This window comes from Dermochelys coriacea, chromosome 11 (genome assembly GCF_009764565.3).
Source record: "Dermochelys coriacea isolate rDerCor1 chromosome 11, rDerCor1.pri.v4, whole genome shotgun sequence".
Lineage (NCBI taxonomy): Eukaryota > Metazoa > Chordata > Testudines > Dermochelyidae > Dermochelys > Dermochelys coriacea.
This window is the reverse complement of record NC_050078.2, coordinates 46,180,167-46,201,281: the sequence shown is the minus strand read 5'-3', so window position 1 is coordinate 46,201,281 and position 21,115 is coordinate 46,180,167. Positions and strand designations below refer to the sequence as shown.

Below are 21,115 nucleotides of genomic sequence, written 5' to 3'. Positions count from 1 at the left end.
TCAAGCGCTGGCGTTCTATTTGGAGCGCACCAAGCCCTTTCGTAAATCCGCGCAGCTGTTTGTGACTGTATCCGAGAGGATGAAAGGCCTCCCGGTGTCGGTGCAGTGGATCTTGTCTTGGATTACAAGGTGCATCTGGGCGTGCTATGAGCTCGAAGGTGTTCTGGCCCCGGCGGTCACGGCCCACTTGATCAGGGTGTAAGCAACTTCCATGGCTTTCCTGGCACAGGTCCCGATCCAGGAGATCTGCAGAGCAGCCACCTGGTCCTTGGTGCACACCTTCACAACCCACTATGCCGTCAACCAGCAGGCCAGAGAGGACGCGGCAGTTGGCAGAGCGGTCCTCCGAGCAGTTGTTCCGTGACTCCTACCCTCCTCCATAGGTAAGCTTGTGATTCACCTAATGTGGAATGGACATGAACAAGCAGTCAAAGAAGAAAAAATGGTTACTTACCTTCTTGTAACTGTTCTTCAAGATGTGCTGTTCACTCCATTCCACCACCCACCCTCCTACCCCTCTGTCGGAGTCACTGGCAAGAAGGAACTGGAGGGGGTCGGGCGCCAGGGGTGTATATGCACGGCTCAGTGGCACCACTCAGGGGGCCCGCCAGCCCGATGGGAGCTGCTAAGGGAAAAAGTTTCCGATGATCATGCACGCAATGCGCACACACCTAATGTGGAATGGACATGAAGACACATCTCAAAGAACAACAGTTATGAGAAGGTAAGTAACCATTATTTTCTCTAATCCATTTACTTTAACAAACGTAAGTAAAGAGGGAAAACGGGGGGGGGGGGGAAGGTAACCTAGGGGAAAAGGGGTTGTAAAGTTGGAACAGGAGAAATATTTTCAGCTGTGTAATGGAACACCGCATTCTAGACCATGAAAGGTCTGTGAATCTGCGCCTTCTCTGTTCCTTGTACTCTCCCCCTGAGTTAAGTGAACGGGGTAATGGACTTTTCACCCATGCCTCATGGAATGCTTGGGGGAGGGTGATTCTGCGCCAGGCGGTGCTGGCTGGCTAACCATCAGGGTTTGCAGAGGGACTCTACCCTCCTGCTTCTCTTCCTGCAATTCAATCAGACGCCTCAACATGTCTGCTTGATCTCTCATAATCCGAAGCATCTCATCCTGCACCGCATGCTCTTGCTCATTGGAAGCTTTCCTGCTCTCAATGTCCATGTCTAACTTCTCAGACAGTGAAATCCCCCACGCTTTCAGCTCTGTGTCAGCTGTCCCAGAGGCATTAATTATCTCGGTGAACATGTCCTCCCGTGTTTTCTTTCTCCTCCTTCTAATCAGTGAGTCTGCTTTCAGGTGTTGATGACACACCGAAGGACACATTTCCAGCTGTCAGTCATGGGAAAAAATAAAGAAGCCATTGTACATGAATAAAATGTTTCCAGCGAAAGGCCATTTTCATAAAAAAAAAAAAAAAAAAACCCTCTTATTACACAAGGTGCAAGCCATAACAAAATCAGAATCCGTAACCGTTCACTATGCTGCTCCAGCCATGGTGAATAGGCCCCCCCAGGTCACGGGTGACCACACTTTTAATGAAGTTTATGGCCGGCTCATGTCGGGAGCGGAGGTAGATAGTCGAACAATGGCCCTTCCCCACTGCACCACGAGGAAACTGTTTACAAATGGGGTGGGAGGGAAAGTTTTCACTCCCAAATTGAGGAATCTCTCATGTGGGGCCCCAGTCCCCTATCAGCCACTTTAAACTACTTGCCGATGCGTGCCGAGCACAGTAAAGGGACGTTAGCGGCTGTGTGGTTTGGCAATCCAGAATGTGGGGGGTCAGGTGGGTCTACATGCCCTCCCCCCCTTGTAAGAGCACTTTTAATGAGAACTTCCCCCGTTTCCCCTAGGCAACGCTATGTGATATCAGTCTTCTGAGAGTAACATAGGCGGAAAGGAAGGAGCTGCTGCAAGCGTCTGGGTACAGACCTGGTCCTTATGATAGACCCGGTCCTTATGCTGCTATGCTGTGTACCACAATGATGCCAGTGGAATTAATTCAGGACTTGCATTGGAAAGTGTCCTACTATGGTGGAAGAAATAAGACTGCCCTGCCCAGAAACCTTCTGCAAAGGATTGCAGAGTACCTCCATGAAAGCCTACAGATATCCGTGGAGGATTCCCGGGCTATCCAAGTCCACATAAACTGTCTTTTCCAGGGGCCACCCTCTGCATAGCTGGAGCGGCCTCTTGTAAGCCGAGAACCACAACACCTCACTTTTTTCTTCACAGTAAACATGCCAACCACCAAATGTGTGTGCCTGCTGAAGTTTAACTGGACTTTGATTGTAACTAGAAGAAAAGGAGTACTTGTGGCACCTTAGAGACTAACAAATTTATTAGAGCATAAGCTTTCGTGAGCTACAGCTCACTTCATCGGATGCATTTGGTGGAAAAAACAGAGGAGAGATTTATATACACACACACAGAGAACATGAAACAATGGGTTTATCATACACACTGTAAGGAGAGTGATCACTTAAGATAAGCCATCACCCACAGCAGGGGGGGGAAAGGAGGAAAACCTTCCATGGTGACAAGCAGGTAGGCTAATTCCAGCAGTTAACAAGAATATCAGAGGAACAGTGGGGGGTGGGGTGGGGGGGAGAAATAACATGGGGAAATAGTTTTACTTTGTGTAATGACTCATCCATTCCCAGTCTCTATTCAAGCCTAAGTTAATTGTATCCAGTTTGCAAATTAATTCCAATTCAGCAGTCTCTCGTTGGAGTCTGTTTTTGAAGCTTTTTTGTTGAAGTATAGCCACTCTTAGGTCTGTGATCGAGTGACCAGAGAGATTGAAGTGTTCTCCAACTGGTTTTTGAATGTTATAATTCTTGACGTCTGATTTGTGTCCATTCATTCTTTTACGTAGAGACTGTCCAGTTTGGCCAATGTACATGGCAGAGGGGCATTGCTGGCACATTCCTACAACTACAATACCCACCTGCTGAAGTGAAGAAACAGATTGACAGAGCCAGAAGAGTACCCAGAAGTCACCTACTACAGGACAGGCCCAACAAAGAAAACAACAGAACGCCACTAGCCATCACCTTCAGCCCCCAACTAAAACCTCTCCAACGCATCATCAAGGATCTACAACCTATCCTGAAGGACGAGCCATCGCTCTCTCAGATCTTGGGAGATAGACCAGTCCTTGCTTACAGACAGCCCCCCAATCTGAAGCAAATACTCACCAGCAACCACACACCACACAACAGAACCACTAACCCAGGAACCTATCCTTGCAACAAAGCCCGTTGCCAACTCTGTCCACATATCTATTCAGGGGATACCATCATAGGGCCTAATCACATCAGCCACACTCTCAGAGGCTCGTTCACCTGCGCATCTACCAATGTGATATATGCCATCATGTGCCAGCAATGCCCCTCTGCCATGTACATTGGCCAAACTGGACAGTCTCTACGTAAAAGAATGAATGGACACAAATCAGACGTCAAGAATTATAACATTCAAAAACCAGTTGGAGAACACTTCAATCTCTCTGGTCACTCGATCACAGACCTAAGAGTGGCTATACTTCAACAAAAAAGCTTCAAAAACAGACTCCAACGAGAGACTGCTGAATTGGAATTAATTTGCAAACTGGATACAATTAACTTAGGCTTGAATAGAGACTGGGAATGGATGAGTCATTACACAAAGTAAAACTATTTCCCCATGTTATTTCTCCCCCCCACCCCACCCCCCACTGTTCCTCTGATATTCTTGTTAACTGCTGGAATTAGCCTACCTGCTTGTCACCATGGAAGGTTTTCCTCCTTTCCCCCCCCTGCTGTGGGTGATGGCTTATCTTAAGTGATCACTCTCCTTACAGTGTGTATGATAAACCCATTGTTTCATGTTGTCTGTGTGTGTGTGTGTGTGTATATAAATCTCTCCTCTGTTTTTTCCACCAAATGCATCCGATGAAGTGAGCTGTAGCTCACGAAAGCTTATGCTCTAATAAATTTGTTAGTCTCTAAGGTGCCACAAGTACTCCTTTTCTTTTTGCGAATACAGACTAACACGGCTGCTACTCTGAAACCTTTGATTGTAACTGTATACTCACCAGAGGTGCCTTCCCCGGCATCATGGTCGGCCACCGTGATGTCCTGCGACCGACAGGGTTCCAGGGTTAAAAATATTTCCTGACTCTTGGGGAGAATGGATCCACCGCTCGCCTGTCTCCCATTCTCCTCCTCCTCCTATTCTTCATCCACCATATCGTATTTATTGTCCCTAGACTCTCACACCTGTGAGGTGTCCACGTTGCTTGTGGGGGTGTTGGTAGGGTCACACCCCCCGAGAATTGCATGCAGCTCATTGTGGAACTGGCATGTGTGGGGTTCAGCACCAGAACGACTGTTCGCCTCCCTTGCCTTCTGGTACGCTTGGCAAAGTTCTTTTATTTTCACACAGCACTGCTATGTAGCCCTTCTCCCCCATTCCATGAGCGATCTTTGCATAGATGTCAGTGTTTCTTCTGCCGGATCGGAACTCTGCCTGCACAGACTTCTCCTCACGCACCGATGAGATCCATCACTTCCTGTGCAGACCAGGCTGGAGCGCATTTGGGGCGTGTAGTCTCAATGATCAGCTGTGCTCAAGCTGCCATGCTCCCAGTGCTGATCAAACAGGAAATGGGAAATCAAAAGTTCCCGGGGCTTTAGAAGGGGAGGGGCTGTTTCCTGTGTACCTGGCTGCCGTGCAGCAGAATTGAGAATGATCTCCAGCGTGGTCACAGGTGAGCATTGTGGGACACCACCTGGAGTCCCTTTAAGTTGAATTACACAACGCTGTGTCTGCACTGTGTCTTGCAGTTGACCCATGAAAATCAAATTAAGTGCTACGCCTCTCACAGAGGTGGATTACAGAAGTCGACATTACGGGACCTGGTAGTGTAGACACATATGTTAACAGGTTGACTTAAGGCGGCTTCCTTCAAGCTAACTTTTTAGTGTAGACCAGGCCTAAGATTCTCATAGACTGGCCCTGGATAAGCAAAGGAATAGGCTAAGAAGCTGCAAGGAAGACTTCTGGTAAAAATGTTGTTTTGGATTCAGAACTGTGCTTTTGTATAAATATTTTTCATTAAATATTATAAAATCACCAAAGGTGATAGAAAGAGAAGAAATACAGAGAACCTCAGTTATAGCTGAATTCATCAGTGCTTTCAGCTCATCCATTATATCTAAAAATGAGGATGGAGAGGAAGTGGAAGTGTGAATGCTTTTTTGTGTGTGTACACAGTAGATTGGAGTGAGCCAGCATATATTGTAGAAATGAGAGGGTCAAAATTGTGCTTAGCAATTATTTCTTTATATTATTTAAATCCATGTTGCAGTGTATATGTTTTTCTTAATAAAATTTAATGATGTAAAGAAATGGAATAGTTTATTTATGGAGGTAAGCCTTCTCAATGTTAGTTGTACCTTTGGGCTATAGGAAGTCGAAGAATTTTCACGCTTAAAAACTACTAGAAAATATAAATTGGTAATCTTTTAGAATATTGGTCAAATTTAAGGAAGACGGTTTGCTTTCAGATGGTGATTTTGGTGAAAAAGTTCCCTTAACTTCCTTTTCCTATATCTACTACTTAAATACACTCTCTCCACATTTTCAAAGCCACTAACAAGGCATGTAAACAGAAGAAAACTTTATAATAGAGTTTAGTTTATTAGAACCAGTAGAATTGAAGGTCTGATTTACTCTCAGTTAAATTATTTAAAGACCTTAAAATGTTTTAGATCAGTTACTCCCAAAATAGAACTTCTTGGAGTCAATAAAGGGAGCCCTGAAACACATTTTGAAAATCTGTTGGAAACTACCATAAATTTGAGAAGGAATCTTACTTCAGTTTAGATTTTACATACTATTTGCTTTGTGTGTGCATACTTTTTTTTGTTGTTCCCCTTTCCCTAAAATATACTGGGCCAAATTCTGTCCTAATTTGCAGCCAGTATAGTCCTATTGACGAAGGAGAGTATTTTGCCTGTTGTCTACAAAGAAACATCATTAAATGTACCAGTATACTTCAGTTCATTAGATGTAAGAATATAATGTCTGGTAACTTAAAAACTAATTTCTGCTTCCTAATGATTTTCACTGCATCTGTGGTTTATTAATTATGATTGTATTGCTCTATTTATCTTTAAAGGTCATGAGCTATTATCAGAGTTACAGCAGCGTCGGTTTAATGGTTCAGATGGAGGGGTCTCTTGGTCTCCCATGGATGATGAACTGCTTGCTCAGCCACAGGTCATGAAGCTATTAGATTCACTCCGAGAACAGTATACGCGTTACCAGGAAGTTTGTAGACAACGTAGCAAGCGCACACAGCTAGAGGAGATTCAACAGAAGGTAATGCAGGTAAGCACCAAGATTCTCTTGGTACCATATTTTTTTTTATCATGTAACCTTTTGACTTTGCATGGTTAACAAAAATCCATCTAAAACAAACCTGGCTTTAGTCTGTTTAGTACTGTTTTTAATAGCACATATTATAGACATCTATGGTGCGGTGGGTTTTTTGTTTGTTTTGCAATGTCTAGGACTGTTTAAAAATCGTTACCTTCCCTCAGTGTATTCCTACGGTGCGTGCCTGTGTGTAATTTAGGAAGCATATGCCATGTAATTCTTTACTGCTTAATTCTAAATATCTGAGAAGTCAGTCATAAGTAGCTTAAAGTAATATGTTTTTAAACTGGATTCAAGCTAAATATTAGTGTTTCACAGCTTTGTAGTAATGTTGAGTTCTCTGTTAGACCTCTGTTTGGATTGAATACAACAGATAATTCTGTTACATTTTTTGTTTATATTGAGATTGAATCTTACGCTCTGACTTTTAGGTCTAGATAAGCTGCAGTTCGTGTAAGACTAAGGGAGTTGGAGGGAAAGTTGCTTTACTCAAGCTTTTGTGCTTCCTTTGATTCAGAGGCTTCTAGGTGCTGATTTTGCCTGATGTTCGAATTTGACTTCCAGCAATGGTTTTCAAAGGGCCTTTTTGACAGGTAGAGGTCACTAGAATGCAGTAATTTCCAGACAAGCTTTCCCCTTGCTGGGGATTCTCCTACACCTAATGAATCCTCATTCATTCAGTCACTTATGCCAGCTTTAAGCCTTCCTTGCACTGCCACAGGGATAAGCGCCTAGATCATTATCAAATAAGCATTCAAGAAAAAATATTATGATGGCAGTTTTGCTTTTATCTTAAAGTTCTTCTTTGAGTGCTACTCCCTTTATGTATTCGACATGTGAGGGTGCATGCGCATCATCCACCTGAGACTGCAGGTTTCTAGCAAGTAGTTTCTGTTCAGAGCTGTAGCTCACGAAAGCTTATGCTCTAATAAATTTGTTAGTCTCTAAGGTGCCACAAGTACTCCTTTTCTTTTTGCGAATACAGACTAACACGGCTGCTACTCTGAAACCTGTGGCTGTGCAGTTGCTTTCCTCATGCTACGAACCAAGGGCATAAGGTGCATCGTAAACCGATGCCTCTACAGTTTCTTCTTACTGCCGCATGGCTTGAGTTGGAATCCTCTGTGTCCACAGATTTCTCTGTGCTTCTTTCTTCTTAACGAACACGCACACACTATTTAGTATGGTTAGAGTTTTTAGTCTTAGTACAGTGGTTTCCCGCTGGTGGAACTGGTGGCCAAAATATCCCTTCAAGCTGAAGTCGATGTAGCTGACGCTGCATCCAGAAGGAGAGCCACAGATGCAGTCATGAGGCACGAGTTTTCACTGCATTCCACAGGGCTCCCCAGGGAGGTTCAAAATATAATAGACAAGGTTTAATAAGTTTATTTATCAAGAAGACTGACAAGTCTCTGCGCTCACTGAAAAACTTTGGAATAACTCTCTGCTCCCTTGGCATTGATACCCTGGCTCCGAAGACACAACACCATAAACAGGTGTACGAGCCATGACCATCTCCCTAGCTGTTCTACCACCAGAGCTCATTTGAACCACTGTGCAAACACCAGAGCATACAAAGACCTAGATATACAGCTATCCCTGTGACAACCACAACTACTCAGCCCCATCCACCATCCAGAGGTTATTTTTGACAGGACGATCAAGAACTGCCTATATCTGTTGATGCCATCCACCACTGATCACATGTTCTGTGTCTCACCTTTCTATGAAGATCTCCTTTTTAGTTGCCGTCATTTCATCTGGAAGGATGAATGGACTGGGAGCGGTCATGGCTGACCCTCAGTACGCTGGTTTTCATAAGGAAAACATTTCCCTTTGCCTTCACTGGAAACTCATCTCTAATGTAATTTCTTAATTTCACATAAGTCAATCTAAATTTTCTTCCCAAAACCTCATGCTTCTGATGAGGAGAGGAGACATTTTACCACTGAAAATGTAAATCCAGCAAGAAACTATTTTCATTTGTGTAGTCACTGAAATCTTCAAAAGAAAAGAAAAACCCAAACTCTTCTTCTTGATATATTCAGTTGAAAACAAAAAACCAGCAACAAGTAGTGTATAAGATAACACTACTGCGTAGCTCACAAATGACATAAGCAGGGCATGGGACTTTTCCTGTAGTTGGATAATATTCAATTTGGCTGAGCAAGAATTGCTGATTGAAATAAAGTTTATAAACTAGCTTGGCAAACTGCCTTCATTAATGCATTTGAATAGACTTGTTTACTGGGGCATCAACCTCAATTTGCATCATTTTTGATTAGAAATAATCATCCATTTGCTCTGTCAACATTACTGACGCTGCATAATAAGTGAACAGAATCTTAGCACACAATGAAGCTATGTGTTCTGCTATTTTGTTTAACCAGTTTTAAAATGATTGTCGAAGGCATCAAGTACTATACAAAACTGCAATAAAATGTTGCCTAAATTTAAAAGATAACGCAGCCTGCCTAGATTCACAGCCAGAAATATACATGCTGTATGTAAGGGCAACAGCCACAGTGGGTAAGCTGTCCACCAACAGGAGGAGTCAACGCTCCATTGGTACAAAGAATGGGGGTGAGGAATAAAAATGGGAAGCAGATGATGGGGGCAGCCTAATTAAAGAAAGGAAAAAAGACAAGGGGAGAGTGTGACATTCCTCAGGGTACAATCTGGACTGATGGACAGCTATGTCCCCTCAAATCTCCAACCTGGAGTGTCTTTTACACTGCTTCACTGTGAGAGCAACCACTCCTGGTCTGCTCACACAGTCTCCAGCATATAAATCACTCCCAGCTATATTGTATGAGTGCTGTAGCCAGCCACCCATGAATTACACTTCAGAGTAACACCAGCAAATTCCCAGTCCCAGACTATCTCCCAGAAATGTGCATCTTGTACTGCCCAGCACCCTCCTGGACAGTACAAGCTCATATAAAGTCCGTCATTTCATTAACAGAAAATGATATGCACAAATCCTGTTATCCTAAATGAAGTTTCCCAAACATTTCAATCCAAACACACTGGTTTAGATAAAACAATAAAACAAGTTTATTAACTACAAAAAGATAGTTTTTAAGTGATTACAAGTAATGAGGCATAAAATAGTTGGTTACAAGAAAATAAAAGATAAAACACAATTAATATTCAACTTAAGCTAAGTGATTTCAAAACAAAAATCTCACCACATGTTTAGCAGTCTTACTGGCTGAAATCCTTTCAGCCAAGGTCTCTCCTCAGTCCAGTTATGCTTCCTTTGTCCTTCAAGTATTGTCAATGCTGTGAATAGAAATGAAGGGAGAGATATCTTGGGGCATCTGTCCCCCTTCCTTTTAGCTCTCTTTTTCTATGAAAGTCAGCTCCGGCTGAAGTTCAGGAGGCAGAAGGTCTTGGGGGTCGGGAACCTCCAGCTGTTTCTTTGCCAAAATGTAAATTTCTTGCTCGCATCCTTTTTCCTGCTAATGAATGGTCACTTAATCAGGTGATAGTTCGTTTGATATTGTTGACACCTGGATAAGGCATCGCTTTGAATTTTGTCTTTGAGGAATTGGTTTGTGCCTTGTAAGGTTGCAACATGGCTCAGTAATGTTATAGAGTAGAATCTTATAACTTTACGTACAGGGTGGCCAAACATATTTTACCAGGACAATAATGATCAGCAAATTATGAGTTTTAAAATGATCCCTCACAAGGCATAGTTTGTACAAAATCCATTATAGTACTGTAAAAAAGGGGTGAATGTAGGGATGCAGACTGTCGCAGAGAAGAGCCCTCAAAAAACTGAATTAACAATCCCAAATGAATGGACGTTGCAAGCTGCCACAATAAGAGACCTGCCTCCTATGCAGTCCTGACTGTACCTAGGGCAGGGCTTCAGTTGGTGATTCCCCTCTTGGATGACCCTAGTATTGCTGATTCATTCCACCAGTGTTTTCTCGCTTTCTCCTTCCTTTTTTATTTTTTTGGCAATATTGGTTGCCATTTCTGATTGTGTTTACTCCCAAGTCTCCATTTTTTGCTTTCCTCCCCTTCTCTTCTTAGTGTATGTGCAACATGCTTCAGGTGGCATGTGACCAGGATTCATCACAGAATTTGGTCCACTGGTTGGATCATTAGCTTCCCTGGCTTGGGCTGGGTACTGACGGAGAGTGCAACATGCCCCCCTTCCCTTCTCTGTCTCACTGTGAAACTGTTAGTTCTCATCCACTTTCAAACATTCTCACACCCCCTTTCCCAGATGTTTTCCTGTTCTCCCTCTGTCTCCTTTCTTCTGTGTCTTTCAGTTCCCTGCCACTCTTCTACTACACTCCCCAGGTTTTGTTCTTTTTTTTCTGTTCTCCAGTACGTAGTTGGCAATGTTTTTTCATGTATATCCAGAAACAATTCTTTTAATAAGCAGGATGTGGGAGCTTCCAGGCCCCCAGTTGATGTTTTAGTTAATTTTAGGTTATTTTTTTTCCTAGAAGGGTTAAGAAAAAAACAGAGAAATTATTCTAAACTCACAAAAATGCACATAAAACATGCCTCTCAGCCACTGCCTGACTTAAAAAACTGTCCCTCAATAATAGTGTTGTTCCCCTTGTCTCTCATCTCACGACATAGCTTCTTCTGTCGTTCCCTGGTAAATGGCCTGTCTGGCCTACATAGAGAGTGCAGCATCCTCTGCTGGCTTCTCTCTGGCCTGCACCCACCCCACCTTTGCTGGCTACCTCTCTCCAGTGCATGTATCTGGCACAGATCTCCCCACTTGGTGAGCTAAGCACAGCTCTAGAAGCAGCTGCCAGGGATCAGATGTAGAAGACAGCTGCCAGTAACTGAGAAGATTCCAGTGAGGAATAAAGCAGGAGGCTGCTGGTATTACAAAGTCTCAGGGCAGTCTCCCTGGAAGGGTTTTCCCAGCCAAACTAGGATCACTGAGAGGTATAATGGCATCTTCCCTTCTCTGCCTCTCTCCACTGATATCAGAGGCGGCACCACGAAGGATATGAGCAGGACAGGATGTCTTACTTAAATTGTAAACTCTTTGGGGAAGGGCTTATCTTTGTTCATTTATACAGCACCTAGTACAATGGGGTTTTGGTTCATGAGTAAGATTCCTAGCTGCTACAATAATATGAATAATTAATAATAATAATGGTGTCTTGAGTCTTCTGTGTTACGTGTGTGATTTGGGAGCAGAGAAACAGGCTGTTGGAAAGGCAGTTGTTTGAAACTGTAATACAGGCATGGATAACTGTAGATCAGGTGACAAAATTGGATGGACTTTCTGAATAATCCAAAGATAGTCATGGTCACTATTGTGCCATGACCTTCCATGCTGACAGAGAAGTCAAGGATGAATCCATGTTCTGCCCTTGTTTTCCCTTTTGTGAGGCTGTATGCCCTGAAAAATGGGTGTGCACATATCACCAGCCAACTGAGTTTCATTGTATGTTTGCACATATTCTTATTTAAAAGAAAATCTTGTCATTGTCTCATAATTTTGGGGTTTCTGGATTCCCAGTTACTTCATGACTCCTGGGGGGCTTCAGGGACGTGAAGTAGCTTTTTTCAGCTGGCATGGATGTTTCTATATTTCCTAGATGCTTTAATCTTAGAATTTATGCTGAGGGTATAGTTTAATACTTCAAACTTAAATATACTTGAAATATACATGAAGAGTATACATAAATAGACATAATTTTAGAGGCCATTCCACCCTAATTAGACAATTTCCCAACATATCAACCAAAATAATTGATGGTCCTTGGTTACAAAAATAACACATTTGATACTTTAATCTTGGGACTTTCCAGCTATAGATTAGACATTAAGACCTTTCTTGCAAGCTGTTTTGCAAAGGCAGACCCCTGAACTTTTAAAAGAGACACTGACATCAGTGAGGCTTCATGTGAGTGCCCCCTTACGTCAAAGGGGTCAGTTACAGGATGAAGGCCTATTTTTTTAAAGCATTTTGTGTATTTCTGATATTTTTGTACTGAAAATGTGCTTGTCACCTTTTTGTCCATTAACATAATTGTTCAACAAAGCAGGGAGAAAACACTTATCTCTCGTGAGCATACAGATGTGTCCAACATTTCAGCAATGCTGACACATGCACTGCAATTCATTGATCTAGGCTCATTTAATTTGTCTGAAAACGAAAGAATTTTTTCTTATCGAGAAAAGTCCGGGTTTTTTAAATCCACTTTATTGACACAGATGTAAAATGACAAATATGAGTGTGCCAAATCTTTTGTGAACTATCAGCCTCTAGCATGATCTGAGAGCCTAAGGTTAATAAAAAGTACATTCTACCAAAGGCAAATGAAATAGTCGCTTCCAAAGTTACTCAAAATATCCAACTTTTTACTGAATTTGTGGTTATATTAATTTTAAATGAAAAGTACAAAGACTTTTTTTAATAGCATGAGTGGAATTATTTTGCAAGCTGTTGAGAATATTTGATTTATTTGTTGTCATCTAAACTATTATTTTATTAACAGGTAGTGAATTGGCTTGAAGGACCTGGATCAGAACAACTACGAACCCAGTGGGGGATAGGTGATTCAATTAGAGCCTCACAAGCTTTGCAGCAGAAACATGAAGAGATTGAGAGTCAACACAGTGTGAGATATTCTCCCCTTCCCCAAATTACAACATGGTTATGAGTACACGTAATTAATTGTGAACAATGTATTCCAGTGACAGATTCTTAGGAATTTTGAGCAGGCAGTGATTTATCTGGTAGAAAGAGGAGTATCTGCACTGTTTTAATTACCCCCTATGTCCATTAGATACAGATTTTTATGGTTTCCAGTGTAGATAATAAAATCTAACTATATGCTTTTTGTCTGTGTGTAATTCATGTTGATGTTTTAAAAGACACCATGATAATTTGTACTTTCAGTAAAAGTGAAATAAAAACAGGGAGAGTAAGCCTGAAAAAAACATTTTTGAAAATGTTTATATCTGTGCTGCTCTGGTAAATGAGATGTTTAAATTTGGAGCTTATTTGGCTAGAACCTACCACCGTCAGTTATCACTGAACATAGATTTCAGTTAACAAGATTTGAAATATAATTTAGTTTAAAATAAAATTTGACAGCTTATTTCTAACTTTGATGACCAAATACTACTTTTTACTGTAAATCTGTTTACAGATACCTTTTGCAGACCTTCAAAGTGCAATAGAAATATTCCCTCTTTACTAACTGATTTGTTACTGAGATTTGATTACTCAGCATTCAGCAAGGGAAGGCTGCCTACTGTTTTGTCGTTTCTCTGTTGAACTAAGCTCCCTAAGTCACCTACTCTGAAGAATGTAAATGTCATTTTCGTACCCAAAGGCATTCTCGGATCCTTATGTGTATAGAGCAGGGGTCGGGAACCTTCAGCACGCAGTCCATCAGGTTAGTCCGCTGGCGGGCCATGAAACATTTTGTTTACATTGACCGTCCGCAGGCACGGCCACCCTGCAGCTCCCAGTGGCCGCAGTTTGCTGTTCCCGGCCACTGGGAGCTGCGGGGGGGGAGGGGGAAAGGGAGGGAAGGGGGAAGGCTGTGCCTGCGCCTGCGGACAGTCAATGTAAACAAAATGTTTCATGGCCCGCCAGCGGATTACCCTGATGGACTGCTTGCCGAAGATTCCCGACCCCTGGTATAAGAGTAACATCTGCTTGCTTTAATAACAAAATAATTGTAATGTTTTATTCATACTAGTATTGTAGAGTGACATAGATAAGGAAGACTGAGCTGAATTCCATTCATGCTTGCGCATCATTAACAAAATGAGCTAAATTCTATTGGAGGGGCAACGTTTGTCCTCAGGTTCTTGCAATCCCACTGAAGACCATGGGGTAAAGAGGTGTGACTGAGGTTTGAATTTGGCCTACAGAATATTTATCACTGTTGATAATGGATAAGCAGGAAAGAACACAGCCTGGCTTTCAGTCCTAGTATGATTTTGAAGCACTGACAGTTTAAAAAAAAAAACATTAGACTTATCAATTCAGCAAATTTGATCTGGAAATCATTGACGTATTAAACATGGAACCCCATTTACAAAGTCACTTTTCAAAGTAGTTCTGTACCTGAGTGCATGTGCTTGTTTTTGCCCTCTAATCTGAGAGCATCTCCTATAATTGATCTGGAAATAAGCATTTGCTATCTGTCATCTTCTCTTCCTCCTTTATCATTTTCCTAATGTTCTACAGTCTCTCTAGATATTTCTTCCCTCATTCCTAAAATCAAACGGCGTGTCTATCTGATCTTATCTCTTCTCCACTGCTCTTCCCTTCCCCAACTTCCCCTGCATTACTTTGGAAACATCTTCTATTTATTATTGACTGTATTGCTCTCATGCTGCTTTAGTTTCTGAAATGCTTCTATTTGTTTTTAATATTCTATGTGAATCCAGTCATGAAAAAGAACTGCTTTAGATTTCTTGATAATAAGCAATTTGTGACCTATTTCATAGTTTCTCTGCATGTCTAATTTACTTGAGCTCATTGTCTCTAGTCACATTTCTACCTATTCTTCATGGTCATGACCTGTGAGAGTCTGGTCAGTTTGGGTTTAGAGCTGGTCTTTTGACTTAAACAGTCTTGATTAAAGGCTTTGCAGGTCTTGTTATTGAAATATTCAATAGAGTACTTGTAGTTTTAATTCTGTTAGATATTGGCAGCTTTTGCTACAATTGACCATTTTTCCCTTGTTTATTGGGCAATGACAAGATAAAGCATTAATCACTAAATCAAGTATTTCATTAATACAACCAATAGGTGGCACTATTCTCTTATTTTCGAACTAAGTAGGACCTTTGAAGGTCATTTTGTCAGTCGACCAAAATAACAAATATGTCTAGCAGCCATATTTGGTATTACAAGTTTACAACAACATCAGATGAACATTGGATTTCTTATCTTGATATATGAAGTAGGCTTTCATTCTCTGTGAATTCTCCATCATTTGAAATGTTTTTCTTATCTAAAGCTATATATTATGGTTTCAACAATATAAAGATATATACAGCAACACTTTGTTTGGAGACACCTTCTCTCCAAAATGATGAAACTTTAAAATAACCTGTTTCTATATTTTGCTGCCCATTTTATTTGCAAGATATTTACTTCACTCTGCCTAAGAGATTTTTCTAATGACATTTCTAAGTTTATTGCTAGCAGTAGTAATATTGCTGAAAGCAATATCATTTGATTCAAAGGCAGTCTTTTAATAATGGTTTAACATCGTGCTAGAGCCTTATCGTTGTTTCTATAGCATACCATGAATACCTTAATTTATAATTTAAATAATGGTTTAAGTTTAGAGAGTGGAATTTTTGTGCTGTGCAAACAACTATTAATGGGAATGTGTTTGCAGTATATGCAAATAGGCAGGTTGGGTTTAGAGTTGGAGACAATGGACCTCCCCCCTACCTTCAAGTGGTATCGGTAGGATCAGAAATACATACACTTTTTTTGTAAAACTTGCAACTGTATTTGAATTGATATAGAGCAGAGTGGATTGATTTTAAAATCACCAATTTTAATCATAATTTAAATCAACAAGAGGAACCTTGATTTAAATAATTGATTTCAATTGTGTTTTGCATTTATACTTAGAGTTGTTTTTTCTAGAGAGGTTGATTCTCATTAGTTGCTAACCATTAAAACGTGGCGATTCACAGCTAAATGTATCCTTTACGCTACATTTTGGTGCTCCTTTTTGCTAACAGGGAGGATATGCTGTCTATGCACATTTATTTAAGCAGTTATATACTTAAATTTATTCAGGCATAACTTTTACATTTTTAATTGGAAATTTTTAGTTGGAAAATGGCTAATGAGGCATTTCTTATTTACTAGATGATGATGAATTGTTTTGCTTGTGATTTTTTGTGAACTTCTGTTTGGGTGAACTTCTGTTTCTGTAGCTCACAAAAGCTTATGCTCAAATAAATTTGTTAGCTCTAAGGTGCCACAAGTACTCCTTTTCTTTTTGCGGATACAGACAAACACCGTTGCTACTCTGGAATCTGTTTGGGTGCTAATTCAAATTCAATTACAGATGCACACAACCAGTATTTTATATTTTTTGTATTAAATAGAACTACCTTAAAAGTGATGGATACATAAGAAGAAAAAAGTTTATCCAAATATGTTTTGCATTTCAAGCTAATTAATGTATTAAAGAAAGGAAGTGTTATTGGTAGTTAATTGACTGAACTGTTTGTTTTTGGTTACTTCAAGATTTTAGAACAGATCTTGCCTTCTCGCACGTAGTTTTTATTTATAGGGTTCCTCAACACTAGAAGCTAGGGTTATGATTCCCATCTCACGTAGACATAATCATGCTACCACTCATGGAGATACCATGCTAAAAGAAGTAGTGTAGTTGTAGTAGCAGGGGCAGTGGCGAGCGATGGCACACGTTAGCTATCCCAAGTACTTACCCACGGTATCTAAGTGGGTTTGAACTTGGAACAACTAGCCTATGCCGTGACTTTCCTTTGTCAGTGCTACTGTGGTGATTACTATTTTTAACATGCTAGTTTGATGAAAGTTCACATATGTATGTCTACTTGAACTGGGAGTCGCATCTCTAGGTCCAAGTTTAGATGTAGCCATAGATTGGAAGAGGAAAACAAGCTTATCCTGCTTTTTCAAATCCCAATTGTTTCTTAACTTGGAATAAACAGAAATTAAGAAAGTATTCTCTCTGTACCTGCAGAAGAGGCTGCTGCTGTCAGAACCTGGTTTGAGACAAGCTTTCGAAATACACAGAGCTGCTCTTGGGGTCTGGGAAAGATGCCAAGAGAGTTACAACTAAATACAAGGTCAAACAGATAATTTTTGAATATGTAGTTAGCACATATGTTAAGGTACTACTTATGCAAAACTGTCTATTCAGTCTTCTATTTAGCTGTGACACACTCAATACCTTTTCCAGAGCTCAAGAAAACCTGAACAAGAGCTCTGTGTAGCTCAAAAGCTTCTCTCTCTCTCTCACCAACAGAGGTTGGCCCAAAAAGATATTACCTCACCTACTTGGTCTCTCTAATATGCTAGGACTGACTTGGCTACAACAATACTGCATAAAAGCTGGTTTATCACTGCAACAACTCTGGTTCTAGGTGCTTAGCAAGTGACTTCTACCAATTCAGTTTGACTTTCTTGCTAACAAACAAGTACAGCTTAATATTATTTTTTGTATTTACTTATATGATTTTAATAGATTTTAAGTAGTTTAAATCTTAAAATAGGTTGTCAATTTCATATTTAATTTTACTTATATTTATTTTTTTAAAAGTATACCTGTATTTAAATTTTAAAAAAATCAGATTATTTATTTGTCCCATTTCGAATCATCGATTTTTATCCACCCTGATACAGAATGCGAAATGCTTCTTGGCATGTACATTTTCAAAATGCTGCATAAACCTACACTTACTGCTCTTGTAGCTGAAAGATTCCACTGAGGTCCCATAAAGAAAAATATAATAAAATACTCAATACATTCAAATGTGCGTCATTTAAAAAGAAATAGATTTATTTTGGTGTTACTTTAAAGCTTTAATCATGTGGTTCTTGCTCTTTTTTTGTAGGAGTGGTTCGCTGTATATGTGGAGCTTAATCAGCAAATTGCAGCACTGCTAAATGCTGGGGATGAGGAGGACCTGGTAGAGCTAAAAACACTACAGCAACAGTTGAGCGATGTCTGTTATCGGCAGGCCAGTCAGCTGGAATTTAGGCAAAATCTGTTACAAGCAGCTCTTGAATTCCATGGTGTTGCCCAAGATGTAAGCTTGGTTTTAAGTGTTTACAGGCTTACTTGCCAATACACTGTTGACATAGTATTATTGAAGTTCAGTATCTTGTATAAGGTGTATTGAAAGAACAAAGTAATTTCTGTGAAAAATGCAAAAGTCTTAATTTATTGGTAGCCTGATTGAAATACTGTCATTAAGGCTGAGGTCTTCTGTTTTGTAAGAGGAATGTGTACTGTAACACTTGATGTTCTGGCATGGCCTACATTTCTGTGATATTTAAATTGTAACATAAATCATGATAAGAGATTCAGCTAACTTCTCTTTACTTATATTTTTTGACTGGCTGGTTCTATTGCATGGGGTAGACTGTTCTTCAGAGTTTCTCTGTAAGATATTTTTCAAGCTCTTCTTTGTCTGAAGTGGATTTTATCACACTACTTGGTGTTTTTTTTCTTTAAAGCCCAGTTGCAGGAACCATGTATTAGGTGATAATTTCAGCTTTCATTTAAAAAATAAGTTTCTAGCCTTTATGGATGTGGAGAAAAGCTTGAAAACTTGATGTAAGTGACCCTAAAGGCTCAGAAACCACAAGGCAAAGGAAAAGAACCCAAAATTTATTTTTGTTTTAATCTCATTATTTTTAAACTAATCTCATGATTTTGGGGAGCCTGACTCATGATTCTGGAACACTTGGGCTTGGCAATACTGAGAGTGCTTATATGTCTTTTAAATATTAATTGCAACCGTAATGATTTCATTACAAAGAATGGTTACATATCAGATAAAAGGTTTGTCTTTATCCCTCTCTATTTCAGTTGTCTCAGCAGTTAGATGGCTTATTAGGGATGTTGTGTGTAGATGTAGCACCAGCTGATGGAGCATCAATTCAGCAAACTTTAAAACTGCTTGAAGAGAAGCTGAAAAGTGTTGGTAAGCAGAAAATCGCTGAAATACAGAATTATAAATTATACTGGATCAAGTACTTGAAAGGGACAAATGCGGAGGACAATTTTTTCCATTTTTATTTAATATATTAAACTAATTTTCCCCTTGCTCAATTCTTCCTTTACACTTTTTCACCTCTTTCTTATATATAGTAAGATCACCTCTCCCCTAGCAGTAAAACCTGCATTCTCTACTGCGTGTTTATCCCATATTTGGTTGTGCCATGTTCTGTGACTAGTTTATATAAAAAATGATAAAAGTAATATGCACACAAATGAAATACATTGTTACAGTATTTACATTTAGCAACAAACCTAGAGTTTGAACCTTGGACTTGCACCTCTCTTTCCCAAGCTTGGCCGGAGCATAGGAATATACTGCAAAAATTATATCCTGATCTCCCTGGAGGAAGACAAACCTCCTGTTCCCAAACAGTGAATCTTTTATGAATTATCTAAACTCTGAAGGGAGTTATGTTCTGCCTCACCCAGCCCTAGCTAGGATGCTTGCAATGATAAGACTTGTAATTAATTTTTTTTACAAACTCTAAATGCCATATGTTAGCTTTATTATAAGGGAAAGGGCAGTATGTAGGAAGAGAGATTGTGGAATGAAAAGATGTATTAAAATTGAAATAGCTGAAGTAATTAAATTTGAAAAGTTATTGCATGTGTGCAGTAATTTTATATTGTGTATACCTCAAACCATACACTATATTAATATGGCATACAATAAATGTGCTGGGCTGTAGATTTAACAGCAGACTTTAAGGGCAAGCACTGAAGGATTCTTTATACTAAAGTATGCAAAAGTTTGTCAACCATGTAAAATGAATTTTAAAATCATAGCCTGCATGCTCTTTGCATGATAGACATTCACTGTCTCTGATAATGATTTAGAAATAAATATGTATGCTTAAAATTGTATGCACTAATTACCTATATATACGGTGAAGCAATTATAGCTGACTATCAAATCTCAGACATTTCTTTGAAACACATTTATTTATTTATTTAATGGTCCAGCAAGTAAAAAAAATAACAAATCCATTTCCCCGAGCGTTCTGTAAATATTATAGAATGCTGCATCTAATTGATGCTCTCAGATCAATATGTTTCAATACAACCAAAATGTAAAGTTTGTACATCTAGGAACAAAGAATGCCAGCCATACATACAAATAAGCAGGATTCCATTCTGGGAGCAGTGATGCTGAAAAAGACTTGGGGATCATAGTGGATAATCAGCTGAACATGAGCTCCCATTGTCAAGATGTGGACAAAGGGCTAATGCGATCCTTGGATGTATTAAGAGGGGAATATCGAGTAGGTGTACAAAGGTTATATTACCTCTGTAATTGGCACTGGTGCTACTACTCCTGGAATACTGTGTCCAGTATCGGTGTCCACACTTCAAGAAGGATGTTGAAAAATTGGAGAGGGTTCAGAGAATGGGGAAAACTAAACGGATTTAACAAACAAAATATTTTCATTTATTTTGGTTTTAGACTTAGGTCTGCAAGGCTTGCGTGAAAAAGGCCAAGGTCTTCTTGATCAGATGTCTAACCAGGCATCCTGGGCCTATGGAAAAGATGTAACCATAGAAAACAAAGAAAATGTGGACCACATCCAGGGAGTTATGGAAGATATGCAGCTTAGAAAGCAACGGTAATAATAGCACTTCTAGTGGTTATGATGATTTTTACATATTAAGAAATCACTTTAAAAAAAAAACAAATAAAAAAACCACCTGATGCTATTTTGCATCAGACCCTCATTTATATGGGTCTCAGCCATGTGATGATGGTGAAATCCTAATTTATGCAGTTGCAGTCTGGGTGACTTAAATCTCACATTCTATTTAAACAAGAGAGATGTTTTATTTTCTTCTTCCCCTAGAACTGTTGTTGTGGCACACTCCTAAACCCAAAGATGGCTACATTTCAGGGCTGGAGGGTGGGTGTAGGTGG

At 40.0% G+C, this 21,115-nt stretch overlaps 1 protein-coding gene across 15 annotated transcripts in view; it reads left to right on the top strand.

Annotated features, from left to right (window-relative positions):
• Positions 1-21,115, top strand: part of SESTD1 (SEC14 and spectrin domain containing 1) — a 126,036-nt gene that overhangs the window by 91,831 nt on the left and 13,090 nt on the right. For 11 of the 15 annotated variants that reach the window (XM_038422450.2, XM_038422445.2, XM_038422452.2 and 8 more), the window contains 5 exons: positions 6,189-6,400; positions 12,940-13,062; positions 18,038-18,232; positions 19,018-19,132; positions 20,654-20,813. In XM_038422450.2, coding sequence (XP_038278378.1) covers positions 6,189-6,400; positions 12,940-13,062; positions 18,038-18,232; positions 19,018-19,132; positions 20,654-20,813 — 805 coding nt within the window. The remainder of the gene's footprint in view (positions 1-6,188; positions 6,401-12,939; positions 13,063-18,037; positions 18,233-19,017; positions 19,133-20,653; positions 20,814-21,115) is intronic. The other 4 variants (XM_043505421.1, XM_043505420.1, XM_043505419.1 and 1 more) reach the window with 1 other exon arrangement.